At 31.6% G+C, this 22,545-nt stretch overlaps 1 protein-coding gene and 1 long non-coding RNA gene across 2 annotated transcripts in view; both read right to left on the minus strand.

Annotated features, from left to right (window-relative positions):
* Positions 1 to 9,928, minus strand: part of LOC140444929 (uncharacterized) — a 56,981-nt gene extending 47,053 nt beyond the window's left edge. The window contains exon 1 of the mRNA XM_072536633.1: positions 9,485 to 9,928. Coding sequence (XP_072392734.1) covers positions 9,485 to 9,682 — 198 coding nt within the window. The 5' untranslated portion in view covers positions 9,683 to 9,928. The remainder of the gene's footprint in view (positions 1 to 9,484) is intronic.
* A 10,354-nt stretch (positions 9,929 to 20,282) lies between these two features.
* Positions 20,283 to 21,325, minus strand: LOC140444930 (uncharacterized). The gene is made up of 2 exons (XR_011951350.1): positions 20,833 to 21,325; positions 20,283 to 20,778 (listed from the first exon to the last, which is right to left on the minus strand). It is a non-coding gene; the product is annotated as an uncharacterized lncRNA (long non-coding RNA).
* Positions 21,326 to 22,545: the final 1,220 nt, after the last annotated feature.

Genomic DNA, 22,545 nt, shown 5'->3' on the forward strand with positions numbered 1-22,545 from the left:
AACTCTCTCTATAAAACGTCATTCGGGTAATTCCAGAAAACAAATCTTCTTTAATTATTCTAACTAAATCTATCTACTTTACAAATATTTCTTACTAATAGCTACAAACGATACCTGTTTCTCAATTCAATGTCTTTTGTTAATAAACTTTTACCGATATAATCTTTCGGGGAGAAAACCACCGCAAATCCCGGTCCATTGTTCAACACTTTCTATATACACTTTTATTCCGGGTAAAACCATTTCACAATAACCGACTTATTTAAATTTCTTATCGATAATATTTGAAAGTCTTGTCTCTGAGGCCTAATGAACAATTCTTCGAACAACTTAAAATACATATTTTGTCTTATACAGGATGTTTGAAAATTCATATGCCCGTGTCTTTATGAAATATCAATAATTTTAATTTTTATTTAAGTAATAAAATTTGTATATCGGTTTTTTATTGCTTATGGACATTCAAAAGTACAACAAATCCCCGCCTTTGTAATCGATAAAATTTATCAATTTATGCAACTAAATTTTCTCGAGGCAAAATAAACGCACTTCCTGTATGCTATCTGTACTTATGCTACGTATTATCCTATCCTACTATCTACTTTATACAAATTTAAATCTTCATTCGTGATATTTATATACATCATGGATATTATAAATACCTCTGATCTTTTCAGAATCCATATGTTTCAACTCATAGCTGTTTACTCCATCTTCGTTGTTTACTATGTATGGCCCTTCGAAAACAGGCATCAATTTTGCGCAAATACCGGTCTGAAGATTTGACACTCTTAATGCTCTTACCATTACTTTGTCACCCTTTTGGAAAGTTACTGGTCTTCGTTTCCTATTATGACCCTGTCTCTGGATGTATTTCTCATTGCTTCTTCTTAATCTCCTCTGAACGGTTTCTATAACCTGTCGATACTCTCTTTGTTCTGGATCTTCCCACGGTCTTATCGGCATGACGCCTTTCATGATGTATTCTGGTGTTTCTTTCGTTACTGTACTTGGCATGGAATTTAGGTACATCTCTATTTCTCCCAATTTTCTGTCCCATCGCCGATGTTGACCATCCGTTGCAATACGAAGAAATTTCGTTACCTCTTGTATAAATCGCTCAGAAGGATTACTTTGGGGATGCCTGATGCTTACAAAGTTCGTCTCGATTCCCCGTTCTCTAAGCTGTCCCTTGAAACGATCATTTCGGAAGTACGTTGCATTGTCTAGTAAAATTTTTCTTGGGGTTCCTACCGTAGCGATGAAATTGTCTATTTTTCTCAATATTTCTTCCCCTTTTGTGGTGCGGCAACTATATAATTTTACGTATTTTGAGAACACATCCACCATCACCAGAATATGCTTGTTCCTTTGCGTGGTCACAATTAGATCGCTTAACATGTCGATGGCTATAATGTCCAGGTTGTTCCGGGAAACAATGCTCTTTGCAATATTTTCGTTTTTAAAATTCCTGCTCTTGTATTTCTGGCATACTTCGCATTTCTGTGTGATCTCTTTTGCAATGCGGTAATCTTGTCGACTGATGTAGTTTTCCCTAAATACAAGCCATACCTTTCTACTGCCAATATGTCCATTTTCCTCGTGTAGTTTCTTGATGATTCTTTCTGCCAATGTCGGTGTCACTAAATATAATTCCTTTCCGTCTATTCTCTTAAAAAATATCTCGTTTTCTAGCTCTGCTCTTCTCTTTTCTCTTTCTTCTAGGCCTTCCTGGTCGGTCCTTATCTCATTTAACGAAAATATCCCTTCGTCTTGTGTCAGTATATTCAATCCCACATGTAATGTAATTGTCTCCTTTTTTCCTGTATCTTCGTCCCGTGTTAAAGCGTCAGCTATTATGTTGTCTTTCCCTTTGATGTATCGAAATTGGAAATCATACTCTTGTAAGAGCAGAATGCCTCTGTGTATTCTGTTATTTACCAATCGATTCTTCATGATGTGTATCAATGCTGCATGATCCGTTTCGATGGTGAATTTAGCTCCCAATAAGTAAAACCTTAATTTGTTTACGCAAAATAGTACACTGGCGAATTCCAACTCGGTGACACTGTATTTTCTCTCATGTGTTTTAGTCACTCGAGATATAAAACATATCGGAACCTCTTGGCCGTTTTGTATTTGCGACAACACTCCTGCAAATTTCTGTATCGACGCATCCGTACGGAGTATAAACGGCAAATTGTAAATAGGGTGATATATTTTTGTTCCTTTAGCAAATTCTTGTTTCAATATTTTGAAAGCTTCCTCCTGTTCTTCTTTCCAATTCCATTTTGTCCCTTTCTTTAACAATTTTATTAAAGGAATTTCTTTTTGGCTTAAATCGGGAATTAATTTCTTGAAATAATTTATCGTACCGAGAAACCCTCGCAATGTTTTTAGATTTGTTGGTCTTGGGTATTCGTCGATGAGCTTTACTCTGTCCTCGGCTAGACTTACAGTTTCGGTGTCAAGTTTGAAACCCAAATAAATCACTTCCTTTTGAAAAAATTGACATTTTTCAATGTTTAGTTTTAATCCCGCTGTGTCCAATTCTTTCAAAATTATTTTGATATGTTCCACATGACTCTGCATATCTTGTGAAAAAATTAATAAATCGTCGATGTAATGGACGATGAACTCTTCATGGTGATTTAAAATGGTATGCAAAGCTCGTACAAGTGCTGCACAGGCGCTTTGTAATCCAAACGGAACTACCTTAAATCGGTATACTATACCATCAATTGAAAAGGCAGTGTAGTTTCTACACTTTTCAGCCAAAGGTATTAACCAAAAACTATGCTTTAGATCAATTTTTGAGAAAATATGTGATCCCGTGATCCTTCCAAAAATGGCCTCGATATTTAACGGTGATTCATATTGTGATACTGTGTGTTGGTTGATATTTCGGGCATCTAAACAGAGTCTTAACTCTCCACTGCTCTTCTTCACTATCACAATTGGGTTAATATAGGGTGAGTCACATCTCTCAATGATTTGATCTTCCAACATTTTTTTGATTTCTTGCTTTACTTCTTGCCGATACTTATAAGGAATTGGATAAGTCTTCGATCGAAAATTTCTCAAGTTTTTCACCTCAAATGAGTGCTCGTATTTTGTGGCCACTCGGTTTTCCTCATTTATCAGCGTTTCATAGTCTCTTAAAATTATACGCAAATCATTTTCTTTGCCTTCTCCACATATCAATTTTTTTTCTCTCCCATCAAATTTTTCGCACATATTCACCGTGTACTCCGTGTCTTCTTCAAACACCACTGTCTCCATTGTGTCCTCTTCATTTTCCTTTGTGTTTTTTTTTGTTGGGCTCGTCTCTTCTTTTGAGGAATCCCAAGTTTTGCTTTTATTTCTTGTCAAAATTTTTCCATCTTCTTCTCCTGAGCTCGTCTCATCTTTTGAGGAATCCCAGGTTTTTTTTTCTTTGATCTTTTTCAGACCTTTTCCCCTCTTTCTTCCTTTTCCTTTCTTCGTCGCCAGGTTCATTTCCACCGTTTGTTCTTTCTCTGATTCGTCCGTAATTTGTTTCTCTTGTTCCTTATCCTGTTCTTCTTCTTTTTCCTTGGTTATTTTCATCGTATTGGTTTTGAAGTCGATCACTACATGTTTTTCCGTTAATTCGTCAACGCCTACAATCATGTCATGTGACATATTCGGCATTATTACACATTGAAGTGCATACATATTTTTTTTCAATCGTACCATTACTCGTATACCTTCATTTATTGTTGCCAATGTCCGTTTATTTGCGCCCACTAAATTCACCCTAGGTATTTTATAAATTAGACTTGTTAAATTTACTTCTTCGATTAATTTTCTGTTGACCAGTGTTATTTCAGAGCCTGTGTCTATCATAATTTTAATTGGTTTCTCATTTATAAATCCATCCACAAATTTTAAATTAACTCCATTTCTCTTTTCATTGTTTCCTGCCAGTTTAATAAATTCCTTGGGGTGACAAAAAATTCCTGTTTGTTTCTTCGTTTTTAGTGAGCGCCTTCTTGAAAACACGCCTGTTGTTCTTCTGTGTTTTCTCTCCCGTCATCTTCTCTCTCATATTCATTTTCTTCTCTTTGCATATTATTTATTTCTCTTCTGTTCTCTTTTGGTCTATCATTCCCGTATCGATTACCGCGAGATTCCTGTTCATTCCGTGGGTTATTGTATCTGTTTCCTTGGTATGGGCGGTTATTTCTACTCTGATTTTCCCGATCCCTGTTTTCATTCCATCTCTGGGTTCTGGGTTCATAATTCTCTCTTCCGTTCGGTCTATTTTCATATCCCCGTCTAGGTATGAATTCTCGTCTTGTATAATCTCTTCTAAAATTTTGACCTCTATCTCTATATTCTTGGTTTTCTCTTTGTCTATAATTTTCTTGCGGTCTTCTTTCTCTTCTTTCATGCCTATGTGATTCTCTCATTTGCAAAAATTGACATAAGCTGTCAATGTCCTTGTAATTTTGGAGATTTATGTGGTCTTCCAAGGTATCTTCAAAATGTCGCGATATCAACTCTACCAATTGTTCTGATGAATAATTATATTGCAAATGTTTTGCATTATTATAGAGTTGTAATGCGTACATCTTTTCTGATACGCCCATCCTCTCATGGTATTTTCCATTTTGTAACTCTTTATTTACTTGTAGTTGCTGGATTTTTCCCCAGAAATAATTTAAGAATCTTCTCTCAAAATCTTGCCAATTGTCCAATTCTTCTTCCTTGCTGACAAACCAAAGATTTGCCTCTTCTGTGAGATGGTTTCTGATGGTTTCCTTTGCTGTTGCAAACGGTCCTATGTATTTGACTTTTTCCTTTAGGTTATTTATAAAAGGCACTGGGTGTATTTTCCTTATATCCCCGCCAAATCGTACTTTTACGTCTTCTGTGCTATGTACGATGACTTCCTTTCTTTCTACTCCTCTTATCTCCATCTCTGCAATTTGTTTAAATCTCCTTTCCGTTTCTTTCCGGTCTTCTTGTAGCGCATTTTCAAATTTTATTTCTATCTGTTCTAATTCCCTTTTTTGCATACTCTGAATATCCTTCATTTTAGTTTCGATTTCTTCTCTCTGCAATTCTATTTTCCTCTCTGTTTCTTCCCTACTTCTTTCTAAACAGACTTTTATTTCGTTTTCATATTTGTCCATACGCGTTTCCATTTTTTGTTCCATTTTTCTTTGGTTTTCTTCCAAATTGTCCAATTTTTGTTCCGTTCTTTGTTGTGATTCATCCATTATGTGTTTTGTTTCCAGTTGATTTTTATCCATTTTTTGTGACGATTCTTGTATTTGTTGTGTCTGTATTTGCATCATAGCTAATAATTTTTCTAACATCCCTGTTTCTTTTCTTTCCTCCATTATTGTAGCATTTCCTTCATTATCCGATCCTTCATCAATAATTGTTTCCTCTTCTATCTTATCCTCTTTCCTTTCTTGCGTTTTGCTTTGACTCCTTGTGGCCGACATGTTCGTTAGATTATTTATCCCCGCCAAATATGAAACTTTGAAATTTGTGCAATAATTTCCCCGCCAAATATAAAATTCTACTGGTCTGTTGCAACAAACGGGACTTTTCCTGTTCAAATGTAATAACTCTTGAGTACGAGTATCAAATTTCAATATCCCACAAATAAATCAAATGGTAAAATATCAAATGTCAAAATCAATCAAATCATTCAAGTATGGTAAAATTATCAAATTTAAATATCACACAAATAAATCAATTATGGTAACCTATAAATTGTCAATATCACGAATAAATCAATTATGGTAAATTGTATCTTAAAAAAAATATATAATCTTTATGTCCTCAATTTTTACATAATATTTCACTTTATCCCCGGCACATAAACTTTCAAATATCTGCTCGTCTACTCCTATCCTTTCAAATTTGCCAACTAGAAATATTTTTCAAAGCTTTACACGTTGGGGGCCATTTTGTTATGCTATTTAAATTGTATTATATTGCTTACTTAGGAAAAATCCTGTCTATATTTATTAAATGAACTAATCTCCAATTAATCACAATAAATCAGCATTAATTAATTACAATCTCAGGCTATTTAAATTGTACGATTTACCTTTGATCGTGGATTCAAAATATTTTCCAATTGGCGTCCTAATCGGGATAGGTAATATGACCTGAATAAAATACATAGAATTTCAACTGAACTATATGTGAGATGTCCTTTATTTTAATGAAATTTTATACAACAATCAATCCTGTAATATTTGCAATATACTAACTTTAAATATATGAGAAGTTGTTTTCTATCATGGACCCAAATGTTATTTTACATTGATTTTTAATATGTGTTATAACTAAGCTCTTTTTATAATTCCTTTTTTTTTAGTGATCGCAAAATTAACTGTCTCTATTATTTATTCAATTTACTTAATTAATAAATGAAAATCACACTCCGGCTCTAATGAAATTTGACTGACCTTTCCTTCTCTGCCGTTGCAATTCTATGGCCACGCCACAACAAAAAAATCCTTTCTCTGCTTCTGCTCCTATTGTGGTCCAGATGACGTACACCTTTCTCCTATCTGTCCTTGTATCTCCAAATGTTTCCGGCTTCGTCTGCTATTAATATTCTTAGGCCCTTTGGTTTTCTATCTCTCTGTACCCCGTTCCTCACACTGGTCAGCTTTTCCACCGCAAATAAACACACCCGGTAAATTACGTCTTCGGGACTTCAAACAAACACAAATCACAAAGCTCCTTCCTTCTTGGACGACGAAAACTGACTAACTAACCTTTTTTTCTCTCTCCTATCTCATAGCCAAAACCAAACCTCCTTGCATTCAAAATTTGACCAATAAAAATCCTCCACCTCTTGTGAGTATATCGTTACCACCCAACTCTCTCTATAAAACGTCATTCGGGTAATTCCAGAAAACAAATCTTCTTTAATTATTCTAACTAAATCTATCTACTTTACAAATATTTCTTACTAATAGCTACAAACGATACCTGTTTCTCAATTCAATGTCTTTTGTTAATAAACTTTTACCGATATAATCTTTCGGGGAGAAAACCACCGCAAATCCCGGTCCATTGTTCAACACTTTCTATATACACTTTTATTCCGGGTAAAACCATTTCACAATAACCGACTTATTTAAATTTCTTATCGATAATATTTGAAAGTCTTGTCTCTGAGGCCTAATGAACAATTCTTCGAACAACTTAAAATACATATTTTGTCTTATACAGGATGTTTGAAAATTCATATGCCCGTGTCTTTATGAAATATCAATAATTTTAATTTTTATTTAAGTAATAAAATTTGTATATCGGTTTTTTATTGCTTATGGACATTCAAAAGTACAACAGTATATTGGGAATTGTTGAATTTTGTTCTTGTTATATTTTGTTTGTACTTTTTTAGTATGTAAGATTTTTAGTTCCAGTTTTTTAACTGTTTAATATTGATTTTATATTATAACTAATTTCAAGTTTTGAATCCTAACTGTGATATTGTCTATTGTAATTTAAACTATTAATGGGGTTATCCCATGTATTAAATAAATAAAAAAAATTGGTGAGTTTGATAGTACCTGAATAATATATTTAAATAATAGAAAATTGGGACAAAGTCTACAGGTGGGTGATTGATATCATCCCCAGTTCTTGACTGGAAATCTAATGTTTAGCTTGTTATGAAACCAACAGCCCAATGGCATTTTGAATTTCATTAGTGCATAATAATTTTAAAAACTCCAAATTCCAAATGACATTGTAGTTACAGGGAAGAGTTTCTATAAAAACAATTTCAGTGTTTGCTAAAAACAAAAAGGAAACTGTATATCCAACCTGTAGCTATGAAGGTAGGTTTACCATTAAAACTAGATAAAAAGAACAATACAAGTAAACTGACTGAAAAGCACTATAGCCTCTTAACAAAACGATGAAATATTATCAGAAAAAAATCCTACAGCATTTACGCCAAAAGAAGCTAATTACCTAATATTGCAAGATGTTTGGAAATACAGGAAAGCAGATGACAACAAAACTAAAAAATTCTGTGTAGAGGAACACTTATATTTAGATATTTAAATATTTTATATTTTTTCATAGCATTGGTGTAAGTCTACATGTTCGTTTAATAAAAATTATCAAAAATTTAAAGCTTTTCCGATGATTCCTAGCAATGCAAGAGATTTATGAAACCATTTATTCCGTAAAATGAGTTTTAATGGACATGTTGGGTTCGGAATTTAGATGACTGATTTATAAAATAAAAAATATGACACCTCTATTAAAACAATTCAAATTGTTTATCATAATATTTTATTTTTATTGCTATATAATATATATATATATATATATATATATATATATATATATATATATATATATATATAAATTGCAGCTTATATGGATGATATAAACCCAAATTATATTACACATCTTTCACAAGTGGCTGTTTCTTGTTCTGTAAAGAGGTGTTTGTTTAACAAAGGCATTTAAAAAATATATTAAAGACAGAGTTGTCAGACTTTTGTTAGAGAGTGATGATGAGGTTATTTATTTATTTTCACACACACTGATCCCTGTAAAATATAGCATTTGGTAAACTGTGACTAGAACATTTATCATTAACATATTTCAAAATTTTCAACTCAGTATCAGTACCTGCAACATTGATTAAAGGATATACCCGACAAATGTTTGCATTTTGTCCTAAGAAAATAAAATTTACTATAATTTGCAAAGTATGATACAATGAGTAAGCATACTTTTTCAAATTCTGAGTTCATGGGAAAAACATTTTAGAAAAGTTGATGTTCGGTATCTCTTCATTGGTATAAATTAGAAAATCCTTAGTGAAAGAACTTCATAGAAGATATTTGTTGAAACATTAATATCATTGTGACAAAATGAGATATTAAGTTAAGTGAAATTGCCATTTTTAAAATCAAAAAAATTCCTAATTAATTAGTCTTGACGAATTAGATATATTTGAGATAGTTAAAGAACATTCAAAGGCCATATTATGTAATACTTGACTTCAATAGAGGATCACTCGCTTTTACAAGCTTCAGTTCCCTATCACTGATGAGTTTGAAAGTGTAGAATTTGTGGATGAAGACTATACAGGAACTGAAAGTGAAGATGCTCTATGTATACCATCCAAAACAGACACCTTATATAAAAACAGCCTATCCTGGGATCAAGAGCAATATAACTTGATAAATAGACATTTAGCTAGTTTTAATAAATGCATTGAATAAACAAATAAAACCTTTGGACTTGTTGAAGTTATATTTGCATTAGTAAATCAATACAGATACCAGTTTGTGGAAAAATGGATATAAATTTCATGACCAGAATTTAAAAATTTCTTAAGAAAGAATAATATACAAGTACGCTGAAAACGGTTAACATTCCAAAACTATTCATAAATGATGCCAATTTACAATTTAGTCTAATTTAGTTATCGGTATTAAGAAATATAATAACAAACCTCAAAATGATCTTCACAGAAAAACATTTGCTGGGTGTTTACCCCTTTAGTGGATTTTGTAGCTAGTGCCAACCATATTTCTCTCAGTTTCGATTTAATTGGTGGTAGAGGATAAAACTTTTTGTTTGAATAATTTTGATTAGCACAGGTAGGAACCCAACAAATGGTTTGAGAAGGTAAATTAGTTGTTTTGCTCATATTTATGCAGTATGCTTTATATAACTAAAAAAAACACTTCCCGCTAAAATGCAAGCTCAAATTCCAAGCGCATCTGTAATAATGCAATTATATTCATGTCAAACTATAAAATCTAATTATTATTTGACAATGACTAATAAACTTCACCAAAACAACTTTTTAGAAATTTTATATACTATGACAACAAGCGCCGCTACAAATCACACAACAATACAAAAAAACACGAAAAAAAAAGTGACAAGACATAAGACAACCAGTGGCAGTGACATGTGGCATGTGGTGGGTGTTTGACACAAACGGCCAAAACGTGAAAACGGGTCACAGAACCTTCAAATCACCAGTTGCTTGATTGCAACAGAGGTCTGTTCAAGGTTATAATTATTTATACTGACATTTTACTATTTACTTTTAAAAACTATTTACTTTTTCTTTTTGTTAATTCTAAACTATAAATTTTTAAATATCTTGTTGCTTTTTATTGCATACAATTATTATTATTATTATTTTATTTTTGAAGTTATACTTCTATACGCGCGCTCCACGTTGGAAATTTGTATGGGAGTGAATCTGTGAAATCATTACATATGTAAGATAATGAGTAAGAGAGAGACAGAAGATATATTTTCACTCTCTTACTCTCTCGAATATAAAAATGTTCCTTTTGTAAACTCGGTTCGCTAATCCCAGTCCGAACTGTCTAGTGAATTTAGTAATTATTTTTTTGCGAAGTTAGTTACTTTTTGAGAGACTAAAAGTGGCTGGAAATTACTATACAACCAAGCACCCGTACTCATAGCCAATATTAATAGTAAACAAACTAAATAGTAAATAAAATAGAAGTTTGCAAATTACCGACAATCAATATTTAGTGCGTGGAAAAATAAATGGAATGTGTCGAATTCAAAATTAAAACAAGTGAAACCCAGCATAGAGGCATGGAATGTGTTACCTAAGTCAAGAAGCCAAGAAATAATAGTAACGCGCCTCAGACTCGGACATACTAGGTTAACGCATGATTACTTAATTAAAAAGTGCGAACCGCCGCGATGTGAAACGTGTAATACGACACTAACAATAATGCACCTACTATGTGAATGTCCCCTCTACAATCAACAACGAAGCAATAACAAGATACCAGAAACACTTATAGAAGCTCTAGGTGCAGACTGTAACTTTAACAATACTTTGAATTTCTTGAAAGACATTAATAAGTACCACAATATTTAATAAACCAAATTGTATTGAAGTAATTGTACCTAATGTAATCCACTAATTTTTCGCTAATGGCCATTTGGTCGATGCGATTTTCTAAATAAATAAAAAATAAAATATTTATTTATCTGCACCATATAATAAATAGTTATGTTAAATTATAACAACTAAATATATATTTTTTAAATATATACTACCCAAAATTTGATGGGTTTAGTATACACTTCGACTATTTAGAATAACTCTTCTTTTTTTAAAGAAAGAAGTCTGTAATAGCAGGATACTTGAGCTATTAATACTGAGAAGTAGGAATTGTTGTGTTGTAGGTTTCCGACAATGAATCTGTCAAAATTTGTCGGAGCTAAGCGAATGGAGTTTATATATAATTTTATATTATACATATTATATAAAGATATATATACATATAATATTATACATATAATAAAATATTTATTAATATTATTATTTATGTGATATGTTTTGTATTATTCATTAAATGTTCATAATTATATTATTCTTTTGTATTTCAAAATAATAATCTCAATAAATCACTGTATGATCCAGAACTGTCAATTTTGAAATATATTTGTTTTATATCCTCGGTAGTGTAGTAGTCAGTATACCCGCCCGTCACGCGGGAGACCGGGGTTCGATTCTCAGTCGGGGAAGACTTTTTTATTAATGTTATTACATTATTGTCATTTTTAAATACTTATGGATATTGCATTTTAATTTGTATTGTATTATTGTATATGGCATTATGTTGCACTGTATTGTAGTGTATTTTTTATGTATATTATTGTCATTTTTAAATACTATGAATATTGCAGTTTAATTTGTATTGTATTATTATATTAATAACAAAATAAACAATGAATTTTACTGCAGAGTATGTGTAAAAAAATTTTGCATTCAACTCCTTTCATACATATAAGAAAATAAAAATATACATTTTCATTAAAATATTGATTCAATCCTTCATTGTTAGTAAGTTGTTATTAATTCTGTTTCTTTTTCTGCTATGTCTTACCTATAAAATTACATATGTAATGATTGTGCAGATTGACTCCCAAATAAATTTGTAACGGCGAATGCGTGTATTGAAGTACTGCCACACCCGTTTTTTTATATGGTTGTATAATATTTCGTTCTGTCAAACTCATTTGAGGCTATCTTCATCGGGACAAAATGTGAAAAATGTCAAATTTACTAAAACATGACTTGGGTCCTGATTCTAATTGAGATTTCGACTCAAAACATGTCGAAATTAATATGGCGACGTCGAAATGCGACTTTGCGAACCTTGTGGATTTCAGCTGAACTAACCAAACGACGTCACTAGTTTTCGACTTATCGAAATTAATTTCAACCACAAGAAAGTGGTTGAAATGGACAGTGGAAGTGTGACGTCACAACTGTCAATTACTTTCCAAACAAAAGTTGAAATGTCCAATCTCAAGACTTTTTAATTTCTATAAAGTTAACATTTTGCTTCCTCTGCTACTTTTTCTTTTAAGTATAGTGTTTTTTACGATAATACCATCATAATTCAGTGTTCTATTTCTATGAAATATAGTTTAAAAGTTTAAACTAAAGACATTCTAACCTTACTTTATTGATACATGCATTTTATTGCTATTTTTATAAAACAACATGCTTTATTATTTACACAACCTTGTAAAATTGTTGTAGTAACTATTAGAATACTTAGATATTGCTAAAAGCGGAAAGATTCTGTAAAAAAATGAAAAAATAACGAAAAATACAAATTATCCACACTAAACAAGGTTTGTTTGGAAAGTGAAACTGACATATGTCAATAAAATCTACGTCATCACTTCCACGGTCCATTTCATTTCGAGTCGAAATTAATCTGACATGACTGACTGGACTGGGAGAAGTGAACTTAGGTTCAGTTTAAGTAGGCGGTGTTTTGATCCTTGCAAAGAAAACTGAGGCAAAAAGTATCAATATGGCTGTGTTTTACGGACATTTGCTAGTTTTGGAGGAATTAGAAAGGTTAGATATCCGACGTTCATAACGGAGGATAAGAAGAATGTTACGGGATACTCAAAATTCTTTTTCACTAAGTGATGCTCAATTTAGGCAGCAATTCCGGCTTAATAAACAAGCTGCAAATTATTTAATAAGGGTATTAGAACCATATTTCAAAGAAGGTGTTTATGCCTCTAGGATACCCAAAATGTTTAGGGTTAGTATTACTAAGCTGCAGTAAATTTAAAAATATATTAGAATATAACCACTAAGTCAAATCTTAGTGGTTATAACTTAAGGATCTCCCACATCGCCTTTTTTTTTTCTTGTCATCTTTTCTTTCAATTAAAATATAATTGAGAATTGCCAATATTTATGATTTAACAACTCAAACAAGAAAAAAAAGACGTTCACGTAACGTAAACAAAACAAACATTCAACAACAACAAGCGTAGTGCAGAGTGCAGCCAATAAACAACAGGGCCAACCCAAATTTTCAGCAGTGTCAAAATGATAAAGTAAATATCCCCAGTTTTAACTACAATCGAAATGAATGAGAATCGCTAGCGATTGCGACTGTCATGGCGTAGTCGCTTTTAAATTTCGACATCGAAATGAATCAGGGCCCTGATCATGTATGTCATGGTCATGGATATTAAAGGATATCTTACACGCATCTTAATTTTCTCAAACAAATCTATGTTCTGTGATTACCAACACTAAAGGGTATCTTAGACATAATTCTAAAGTGAATCTTACACGTAGTTCTAAACGGTATCTTACATGAACTTTAAAAGGGTGTCTCACACTCCTGTCAATTATTTCTCAGAATAAATTAATGTTCTGTGGTTACCAACGCTAAAGAGTGTCTTACATGTACTTCTAAAGGGTATCTTACACGCGTATCAATTATTTTTCATAAGGTGCATTCGAATAGCTCGGATATTTTTTGCAGATTCATAGCTGGAAACCTTCAAAAAAAAAGTTTCCATTTCACAGTATTAACCTAAGACAAAGAAAGAGAGAGGACGCGCGATCGTATGGAATTTACTGAAGCCAAACCGACACCAAAAAGGTAGCCAGGTCATATTTTATTTCTTCAGTAGATTAAAAATAATGGATATATATCAATAAATAGATATTTAGAGAATTTATAATTTAAAACTGACATAAACAAGTCTGTCATAAACTGACATAAATCACTTTTTGAACATGATTTTATCATTATATATTTTTTAATAGATCGATATAGTGTTTCAGTAAATCAATAAATTGAAATTGAAATCAGTAGATCTACAGAAAAATCAGTAGATCGTAAAGGCACAAAACATGGTGGTCACTTTGAAACTGGCTTCACTTTTCGAAGGTTTATTAAATGAGTGTTATCTGTCTCCTCTCTTTCCTTGTCTAAGGTATTAACAGCTTAAATAAACTTTTATTACATACTTCTTTCATTGAAAAAAGAAGATTTATTACAAATAGTGAAAGTGTATACTAAACACATAAAATTTTGGGTAGTATATATTTAAAAAATATATTTCAGTTCTTATAATTTAACATATTCTAGTAAAGTAGACTTTACACTACATAATTTTATCATATGACAATATCATATGAGATTTGTTATGATTCCTTGTTTCTATGATGTTTTAAAAAATCATGTTTACACTGCATGATAAGTTATGACTTATGATATGAGTGAGGTTTTATTGATTTTTCTTTTTGTTTATGGTCATAGAGATATTAGACACAGTATAGGTATCAACTATTAGATTTTGAAACCATTATAATGGAAAATAAATCTTTGATTGCATTGGCTTCCCGTCTTTTAATAATAATACGCCGGCAACAACTGCGTACAGCGTACAGCAGTAAGAAGAAAAAGATCAGACGCCTTTGGGCTCGCAGGTGGCTCTTACGAAGAAATCGTGGACAGAGTATATCGAATTTAGTGTTGATATTATACCAAATTAAAAATAATTAATAAAGAAACTAAACTACAATAATTATGACTAAGAAGACTATAAAATACTAAACTAAGAATAAAATAAGCTGAATAAATAATATTAGAAAAATACGACACAACAGCATACATTATTCGCTCCGTGCGTGACCATGGTAGGGGTACCTTGAAACGATGCCAGCGTGCGTAGCGGCGAAATATGACACAATTGGCCCTACCTTTTTACGCATAAATTTTATCAAAAATGTGTGCAAATACATGTTGCGTATTTAGTTGTGCTAATAATAGCAAAAATAGTAAGTGTAGTTTTTATATGTTCCCAAAGATTACATATAAATTAGAGAAAAGAAAAAGATGGATCCGTGCTATTAATATGAAAAACGAAATATCACGTAACCTCATTTTTATGCAATTGAAATATTTAAATAATTTATCTTAAATGATATTTTATAAGGCTTCAACCTAACTGCAGAGTGCCTGATGACTTTAGCTTTTATATCACAACTTTTACTATTGCTGTTTTTAATTATATGCTCTTTCACGTGAAAAACTTGATTTGCCAGTACTAGATTTTTAACTTTTCTTTTCCGTTTGGGCTTAAAAAGATATATTATGATGAATTTTGAGAAACCCAGTTTTTAATACTACATTTATTTTGTACATAAACTGAAAAAATATAGTTAAAAAGTTAATTATTAATAATTGTCAATTTCGCCTGTATTTAACAATGTCAAACATATGTCATTAATGTCATATGGTTAACCTGAAAATTGGTAGACTCCAAAACTGTCAGATGAAGGCGGTAGGTCATCAATATCAATGCAACAAACAATAAATAAATAAAGAATGTTGTCTCTCGGTAAGGGAATGTTGCTGAATTGACATAAGAATAAGGCGCGATATTTAAATATGTTGGTGTTACCCGTATTATACACACTTTACACTACATGATTTATCATGTGATTTGTCATACGATTTGATCATAAAGTAAAATTTACATGTTTACACTGTGTGATTTGTCATATGATTTTGTCATAAGCACTGTCATGCGGCTCGTCATAGCTTGTCACAGGAGAATAGGACGGTACCTATTCCGCATGATAAAATCATATGATTTTCGGTAATAATACGGGTAACACCAACAGATTTAAATATCCCGCCTTATTCTTATGTCAATTCAGCGACATTCCCTTACCAAGAGACAACATTCTTTATTATTTATTTATTTTTTGTTTGTTGCATTGATATTGAACCTATTATCTAATGTGTGCTATTGTATCGTATTTTTCTTTTATTATTTATTTAGTTTATTTTATTCTTAGTTTAGTGTTTTATAGTCTTCTTAGTCATACTTTTAGTTTAGTTTCTTTATTAATTATTTTTAATTTGGTATAATATCAACACTAAATTTGATATACCCTGTCCACGATTTCTTCGTAAGAGCCACCTGCAAGCCCAAAGGCGTCTGATCTTTTTCTTCTTACTGCTGTAATCTGTATGCAGTTGTTGCCGGCGTGTTATTATTAAAAGTTGGGAAGTCATTGCAATCAACGATTTATTTTTCATTATAATGGTTTTAAAATCTAATAGTTGATACCTATACTGTGTCTAATATCTCTATGACCATAAACAAAAAGAAAAATCAAGAAAATCTCACTCATTGTCACTCATATCATAAGTCATAACTTATCATGCAGTGTAAACACGATTTTTTAAAACATCATAGAAACGAGGAATCATAACAAATCTCATATGATATTGTCATATGATAAAATCATGTAATGTAAAGTCTACTTTAATACCGAAAATCATACGATTTTATCATGCGGAATAGGTACCGTCCTATTCTCCTGTGACAAGCTATGACGAGCCGCATGACAGTGCTTATGACAAAATCATATGACAAATCACACAGTGTAAACATGTAAATTTCACTTCATGACCAAATCATATGACAAATCACATGATTTTCGTTAATAATAGGGGTAACACCAACATATTTAAATATCGCGCCTTATTCTTCTGTCAATTCAGCAACATTCTCTTACCGACAACATTATTTATTTATTTATTTTCTGTTTGTTGCATTTGATATTGAAATTGTGTCGTATTTTTCTTTTATTATTTATTTATTTTATTCTTACAAAGCACGTGGTGTTCGTGTGTATTAAGGTATAAAAAAATTGCTTATTACAAGCTTAAATTTTTATTTTAAGAAGATCTTTTCGGAATTAAATCATTCCATCATCAGTTAACTAAAAGAGAGAGTAAAAATACCAATATTAAAAAACACAAGTTAAAATTTAAATATATAGAAATAACACGTTGGTTTTTTACTACTTACATAAAAAGTTGTTAAAAAACATTGTATGGCCACTTAAAAAAACTTTCGAAGGACATCCGTATTAAAATATAATCCTCATGGTTTTATCAAGGTAAATGCAATAGACTTAACTTATTGATTATTAAAACTGAAGATGGGGGCATCTTACATGACCCCCTGTATCTGGTGAAGTTTTTTCGACTTACATTACCTCTGATCTGTTCTGGAGTCTTGGGCTAACTGATATAAAGATGGTATGAAAAATCAGTTAGTACCCATCAATGTCAAGTAGAATGATGTAGTAGGAGCAAAAGTCAATGGGCGCGTTCAGCAGGCGGAGCTGCTCCACAACTGTTGAGTAAATGTCTGCAAAATGAAACCGCTACCGCTCCGCTACTTCCGGAGCGGCCTGTCAAATTTGGTAGCGTAAAAATGTATCGCTACCTCCATCCAACATGTTGAGAGAAATGTCATTCATGACATTTCTGTACTAAAATTGAGGGTTAGGTGTTTGTTTTGCTTTTACGTTTTTACTTCCAGCCATATATTATTTTATTATATGGACATATCCATTGAATTTATTTAACTTGTTTAGAGGTATTTCTTGATTGGATTTCTAATTCCTTTCCAGCTGTTTCCTAATAACAAAAAGGTGATCCATTATTTATCTTTACAATTTAATGACTGTTTGGTTCCATTCCTTCATGTTTTGTTCATACTTTCTTTTCACTTCATATATTAGCTATTAAAAATGTTTACGTCGAAATTGATCATTACTTATAGTTAATGTTATCTAAAAAGAAAACTCTGAAAACTTTTGTTTTCTACATCTCTATAACTTTTATTATAATTTCTTCCCACTACAGCTATTTCAGCATTTTGTCTTTCTCAATTGACAAACAAATGTCTGCTTTACACTTTATAGTCTCTGAACAAATAAAGGAGGGGAAAGCTGTATGTCTCAAATTGGTCATTCAGAATTATATCTGTATATTTTAATACATCTGAGAAGCATAATGTGATACACGGGTAATACGATTTTACAGCCGCGAGAATCAAATATCGAATACACACGCATTTGTAATGCTCACACATCACAAATTATGAAAGCTCTGAGAAGCAATTGTGGTCTCTCATATCAAAGTATCATTAATGCAGTTTAAACGTAGACGGCTGTAAGCAACAGAAACTATATTTGGCCTCTGAAATATGTGAACCAATGTTTGATTCTCACAGCCTGAAAAGTGGGTTACTGATAAAAACTACTTAAGTCAACTATTATATATTTATTTTTTAACGAAAACTATTATTTAAATACATTGTTATTTTAATAAGAAATTAACAAAAACTTTATATATTAAAAAAATATTGTTTTCATTACACTATTTAGTTTCTCTTGTTTTTTTTTAACTCATTTTCACAGTATAAAGAATTGCACAGAGTACACAGTGAAATCAACAAACACCTACGGGCTAACAGTTGGAAATAAATAATATTCATTTAGAGCAAAATTGTATTTTTCTGTAAAATTGCCTATATTGTGGAAATGGACATATAATTGTAATAAACGATATTACATTGATAAACACGGTCGCATGAATCATATGGACTTGTTTTTGTGTGAATCGGCATGTGATGCACACTGCTGTAATATACGATATCAGTCAACAAGGCTGTGTGAATCATATAGTGATTCTCACCTCTAACTAACACAAATTAAGGTTTTTTTTTTAAGAAATGTGTAGATATATACTTAGATTTTAATTTTGTGTGTATATAGAGTTAAAAAGATATACAGCCAGAAGGGTCCTTTTTTTTCACTATGGTGCAGTGTGAGGGTTCATAAATTTCTTAATATAAGGATTTGAAATTGTTCACTAAATGAATTATTATGATATAAAAGGTGAAGTGTGCATGTAGACTCTGTTTTTTGTTGTTGAAATCTCTTTTGTGTTCTGGTATACATTTGTTTAAGGTTCTACCAGTTTAACAGATGTAATATTGTATGTTGGGTTTTTGATTAAGTTTGTTATACCCCACTGTATAAATGTTTTTTTATGTTGGCTCTGGTGCTTATTATATTTGCTTAAGTAATTGTTTGTTCTGAAAGCTGGTGTTATTCCTCTCTGTTTCTGGTTTTTTAGTTCTGTTGTTATCATGCCTATAGATGTAATTATTGTTTCAATTCGTTGATGGTTTTATTACTTACATATCAAAGTCTTTCTTTCAGGCACTATATAGCTTTCCTTATTTAGATGATAATTGTGTGTAATGTTTAATCTAATTGTCAACTATCTAATATGTTGTTTCCAAGTAAGTGAAAATTTACTATATATTTACTGACGATTTAAAATGCTTTAAAATAAACAAATGCCAGGCCGAAGTCTGCAAAAGGATATTGATCGCCTCTAAGTGGAGCACACAAAATGGTATTTGGATGCGTCAAAATGTCATAGTTTTCATTTGCACCTTCCTCATCCCCCAATAATATTCGAATATAGTAAACACAATTTAACCATATATTCTACTTTTGAAACCAAGGATCTAGGTGTGAACCTTGACTCTAACTATAAATCACACATTTCCACAACAATACAGAAATCTATGAAGCTACTTGGATTTGTGAAGAGAACCATCAAAGATTTTTCTTACATCTCTGCTATTTGATCTCCTTCTCCATGGTTAGATCCCTTTTCATTTACTGGTCTACAGTTTTGTCCCCCTATTACATTGCATCTAAACTGAAACTTAAGACTGTCCAATTTTCTGTCATGCCATTGTATGGATGCATGTATACTGTGAATATGTTGCATTAGAATGTATACTGAACTTCTCTTGAGGTATATAGAAATCAAAGAGACTTAATAGTTCTATTTAAAATTATCAACAGCCTGTGCACCTGCTTCAAACTTCTCTCCAAAATATTTGTTTATTATTCTCCAATATTGCAACTAGGTATGTGCAGACTTTTTATATTCTTTTCATAGATTCAATTACTCTTATAACAGCTTTACTCCCAGAACTCTTCTATTAGCTAACTCTTCAAAGAAGCTCCAAATTTTTAATCTATCAGTTTTCCCCTTCAAAAGTGATAATTCTGATCCAACTTTGTAATACTTTCGACTTCAGCTTTTGTATTGTGTTTAGTGTTACATTATCTGCATGCATTAGATAACTTAATACCATTATACCTTGTGACTTTTTCTGAATTGATTTGTTATCTTATTTTGTGACTGTATATGTTATTTTTTTTTGTAATCATACTATTCATATATTCTTCTTCCAAATCAGTTTATTGTATTAACTACATTTATAGCACTGTAAATAAAACTTGTAAAATGTTGTAAATAAAATGATATATTTTTAGTAGCTTTTGTTTTATTAAAATTAATTATTTTACAGAGGAAAGTGTGTTTATAAGCCAAATAAGAAAAGTTTGTAAATATAACATAAATATTAATGAACCAAAATATATACAAGTATCATCATTCTATTTGCCTTTTCGCCACATTAATAGATGTTCCACTTTTTATCTAAAGGAATTGTAGGGTATTGAATTGAAATGGGTATAACTCCTAGATTTCCTAGTTGCTGAGTAATTACCTAAAATATTTATATGTAGTTTTCAAAGAACTAATAATCTTTACTAAAACCTACTTCATCACATTCCCTACTCATGCGAAAATGCTTTACAAAAAGATCTCCCATATTTTATTGGTGAATGGTTTCTTCATAAAAATTTTGATTAGGAGGCACTTGAGCTCTCTCAACATTATTTAGCTCTAATTCTTCATTTTGTGTCAACTGATCCACAACATTTCCAATTAGCTGGATATTATTTTCCTCGTCCGCAAGTTCTTCCACTAATACTCTAATTATGTCATTCCTTTCTATATTACTATTATATGAATGTGACGTAAAGTTAAATAATATTTAAAAGTCAAGCTAAATTGGTAATCTACTGACAAACGTAAACAAAGAACAAAAATATTTAATTTTTAAAATGACAAATTATTTGACATTGACAGATAAGGTAGCGGTAGCGGAATCCAGCAGGTTTTGACTTATGACATTTGGTCCAGCGCTAACCGATGGATTCGGAAGTAGCGGAGCGGTAGCTGCTCCGTCTGCTGAACGCGCCCATTGTGCTTAAGTTTGTGAATAGGCAGTTTTTAGTGAAGTATTGTGTTTTGTGTGTAGTAAATTCAATAGCAATTTTTGGTATTTTAAAAAGGTGGTAGAATGTAAAACAATGAGTGACTGTGATGTAAAATCAATTTGGTATACCAGGGTAAGGCAAAATTTAAGTTAGATAGTTGAAATTAATAAATCATTTGGAAGCGGTAAAGAAAAGGTTATTACCTAATTGTTTCCTTGTATGAAGTAGATATAAATAAAAGTTGGTTTGAAATTTGTGGAAGATGAATCGAAGAAAAAGAAAAAGAAATAAAGGAAAAGAGAAAGAAAATGAAGTAGGAGATGAATGTAAAGATGTAAGCTGGGGATACTGAAACTGATTGTGATAAGAGATTGATAGATGTGGTGTGAGTATTTATAAGAAAATCTGTGTGATTAGTCAGATGGTAGTTATTGGAGAGGATGGGAAATGGGATATTGGAAAAGTGATGTTAGTGTATTAATGGTGACAAGAATAGAGTTAAGTATGGCGGATTAAATAAGGTGATATTAAGATATGGGAAATTAGAAAGAAATGTAGAAGTAAGTAAAACTGGATGTGTAGTTAACAAAAAGAAAGTTAGATCAGGAAAATAATTGTCGATGAAGTGGAACAAAGTCTCTATTGATGCTGGTGTGACGATTAACACAATTGGGACTGTTTTTCTTTTCCTTGACTATTTCCAAATCCTCAAAAAGGTCAAGTTTGAGATAATCTCTACCTGGGATGTTATGAAGAAGAGAAATATCATCTGGTACCTTGATTGTGTGATTGTGATGTTTGAGATGATGGGAGAAAGAAGAAGTGTTATCTAACTTAGAATGTTCAATGGCCCTGGTTACTAGAGATCTACAAGTTCTACCAATATAAGTGGCATCACAGTCAGAACATTGAAGTTTATAAACCCCACTTCGTTTGCTGAAGTCAATAGAGTCCTTACTATTGCATAATGATCTACTCAATTTATTGTTTACTTTAAAGGAAATCTTAATATTTTCAACAGAATTCAGGATAGTGTTTTTGATTGATTCGGAAAGTGTTGGACAGTGAAATGGTAATGAGAAGTAAGATGGGGAATCTGAAGTAATGTTATGGTAAGCTGATTGTTGAAGCAATTTACGTTTCTTTTTATAAATGAGTTTATGGATGATATCTGGGTTGTAGCCATTATTGAAAGCAATCTGTTTGATTAT

This window comes from Diabrotica undecimpunctata, chromosome 7 (genome assembly GCF_040954645.1).
Source record: "Diabrotica undecimpunctata isolate CICGRU chromosome 7, icDiaUnde3, whole genome shotgun sequence".
NCBI lineage: Eukaryota > Metazoa > Arthropoda > Insecta > Coleoptera > Chrysomelidae > Diabrotica > Diabrotica undecimpunctata.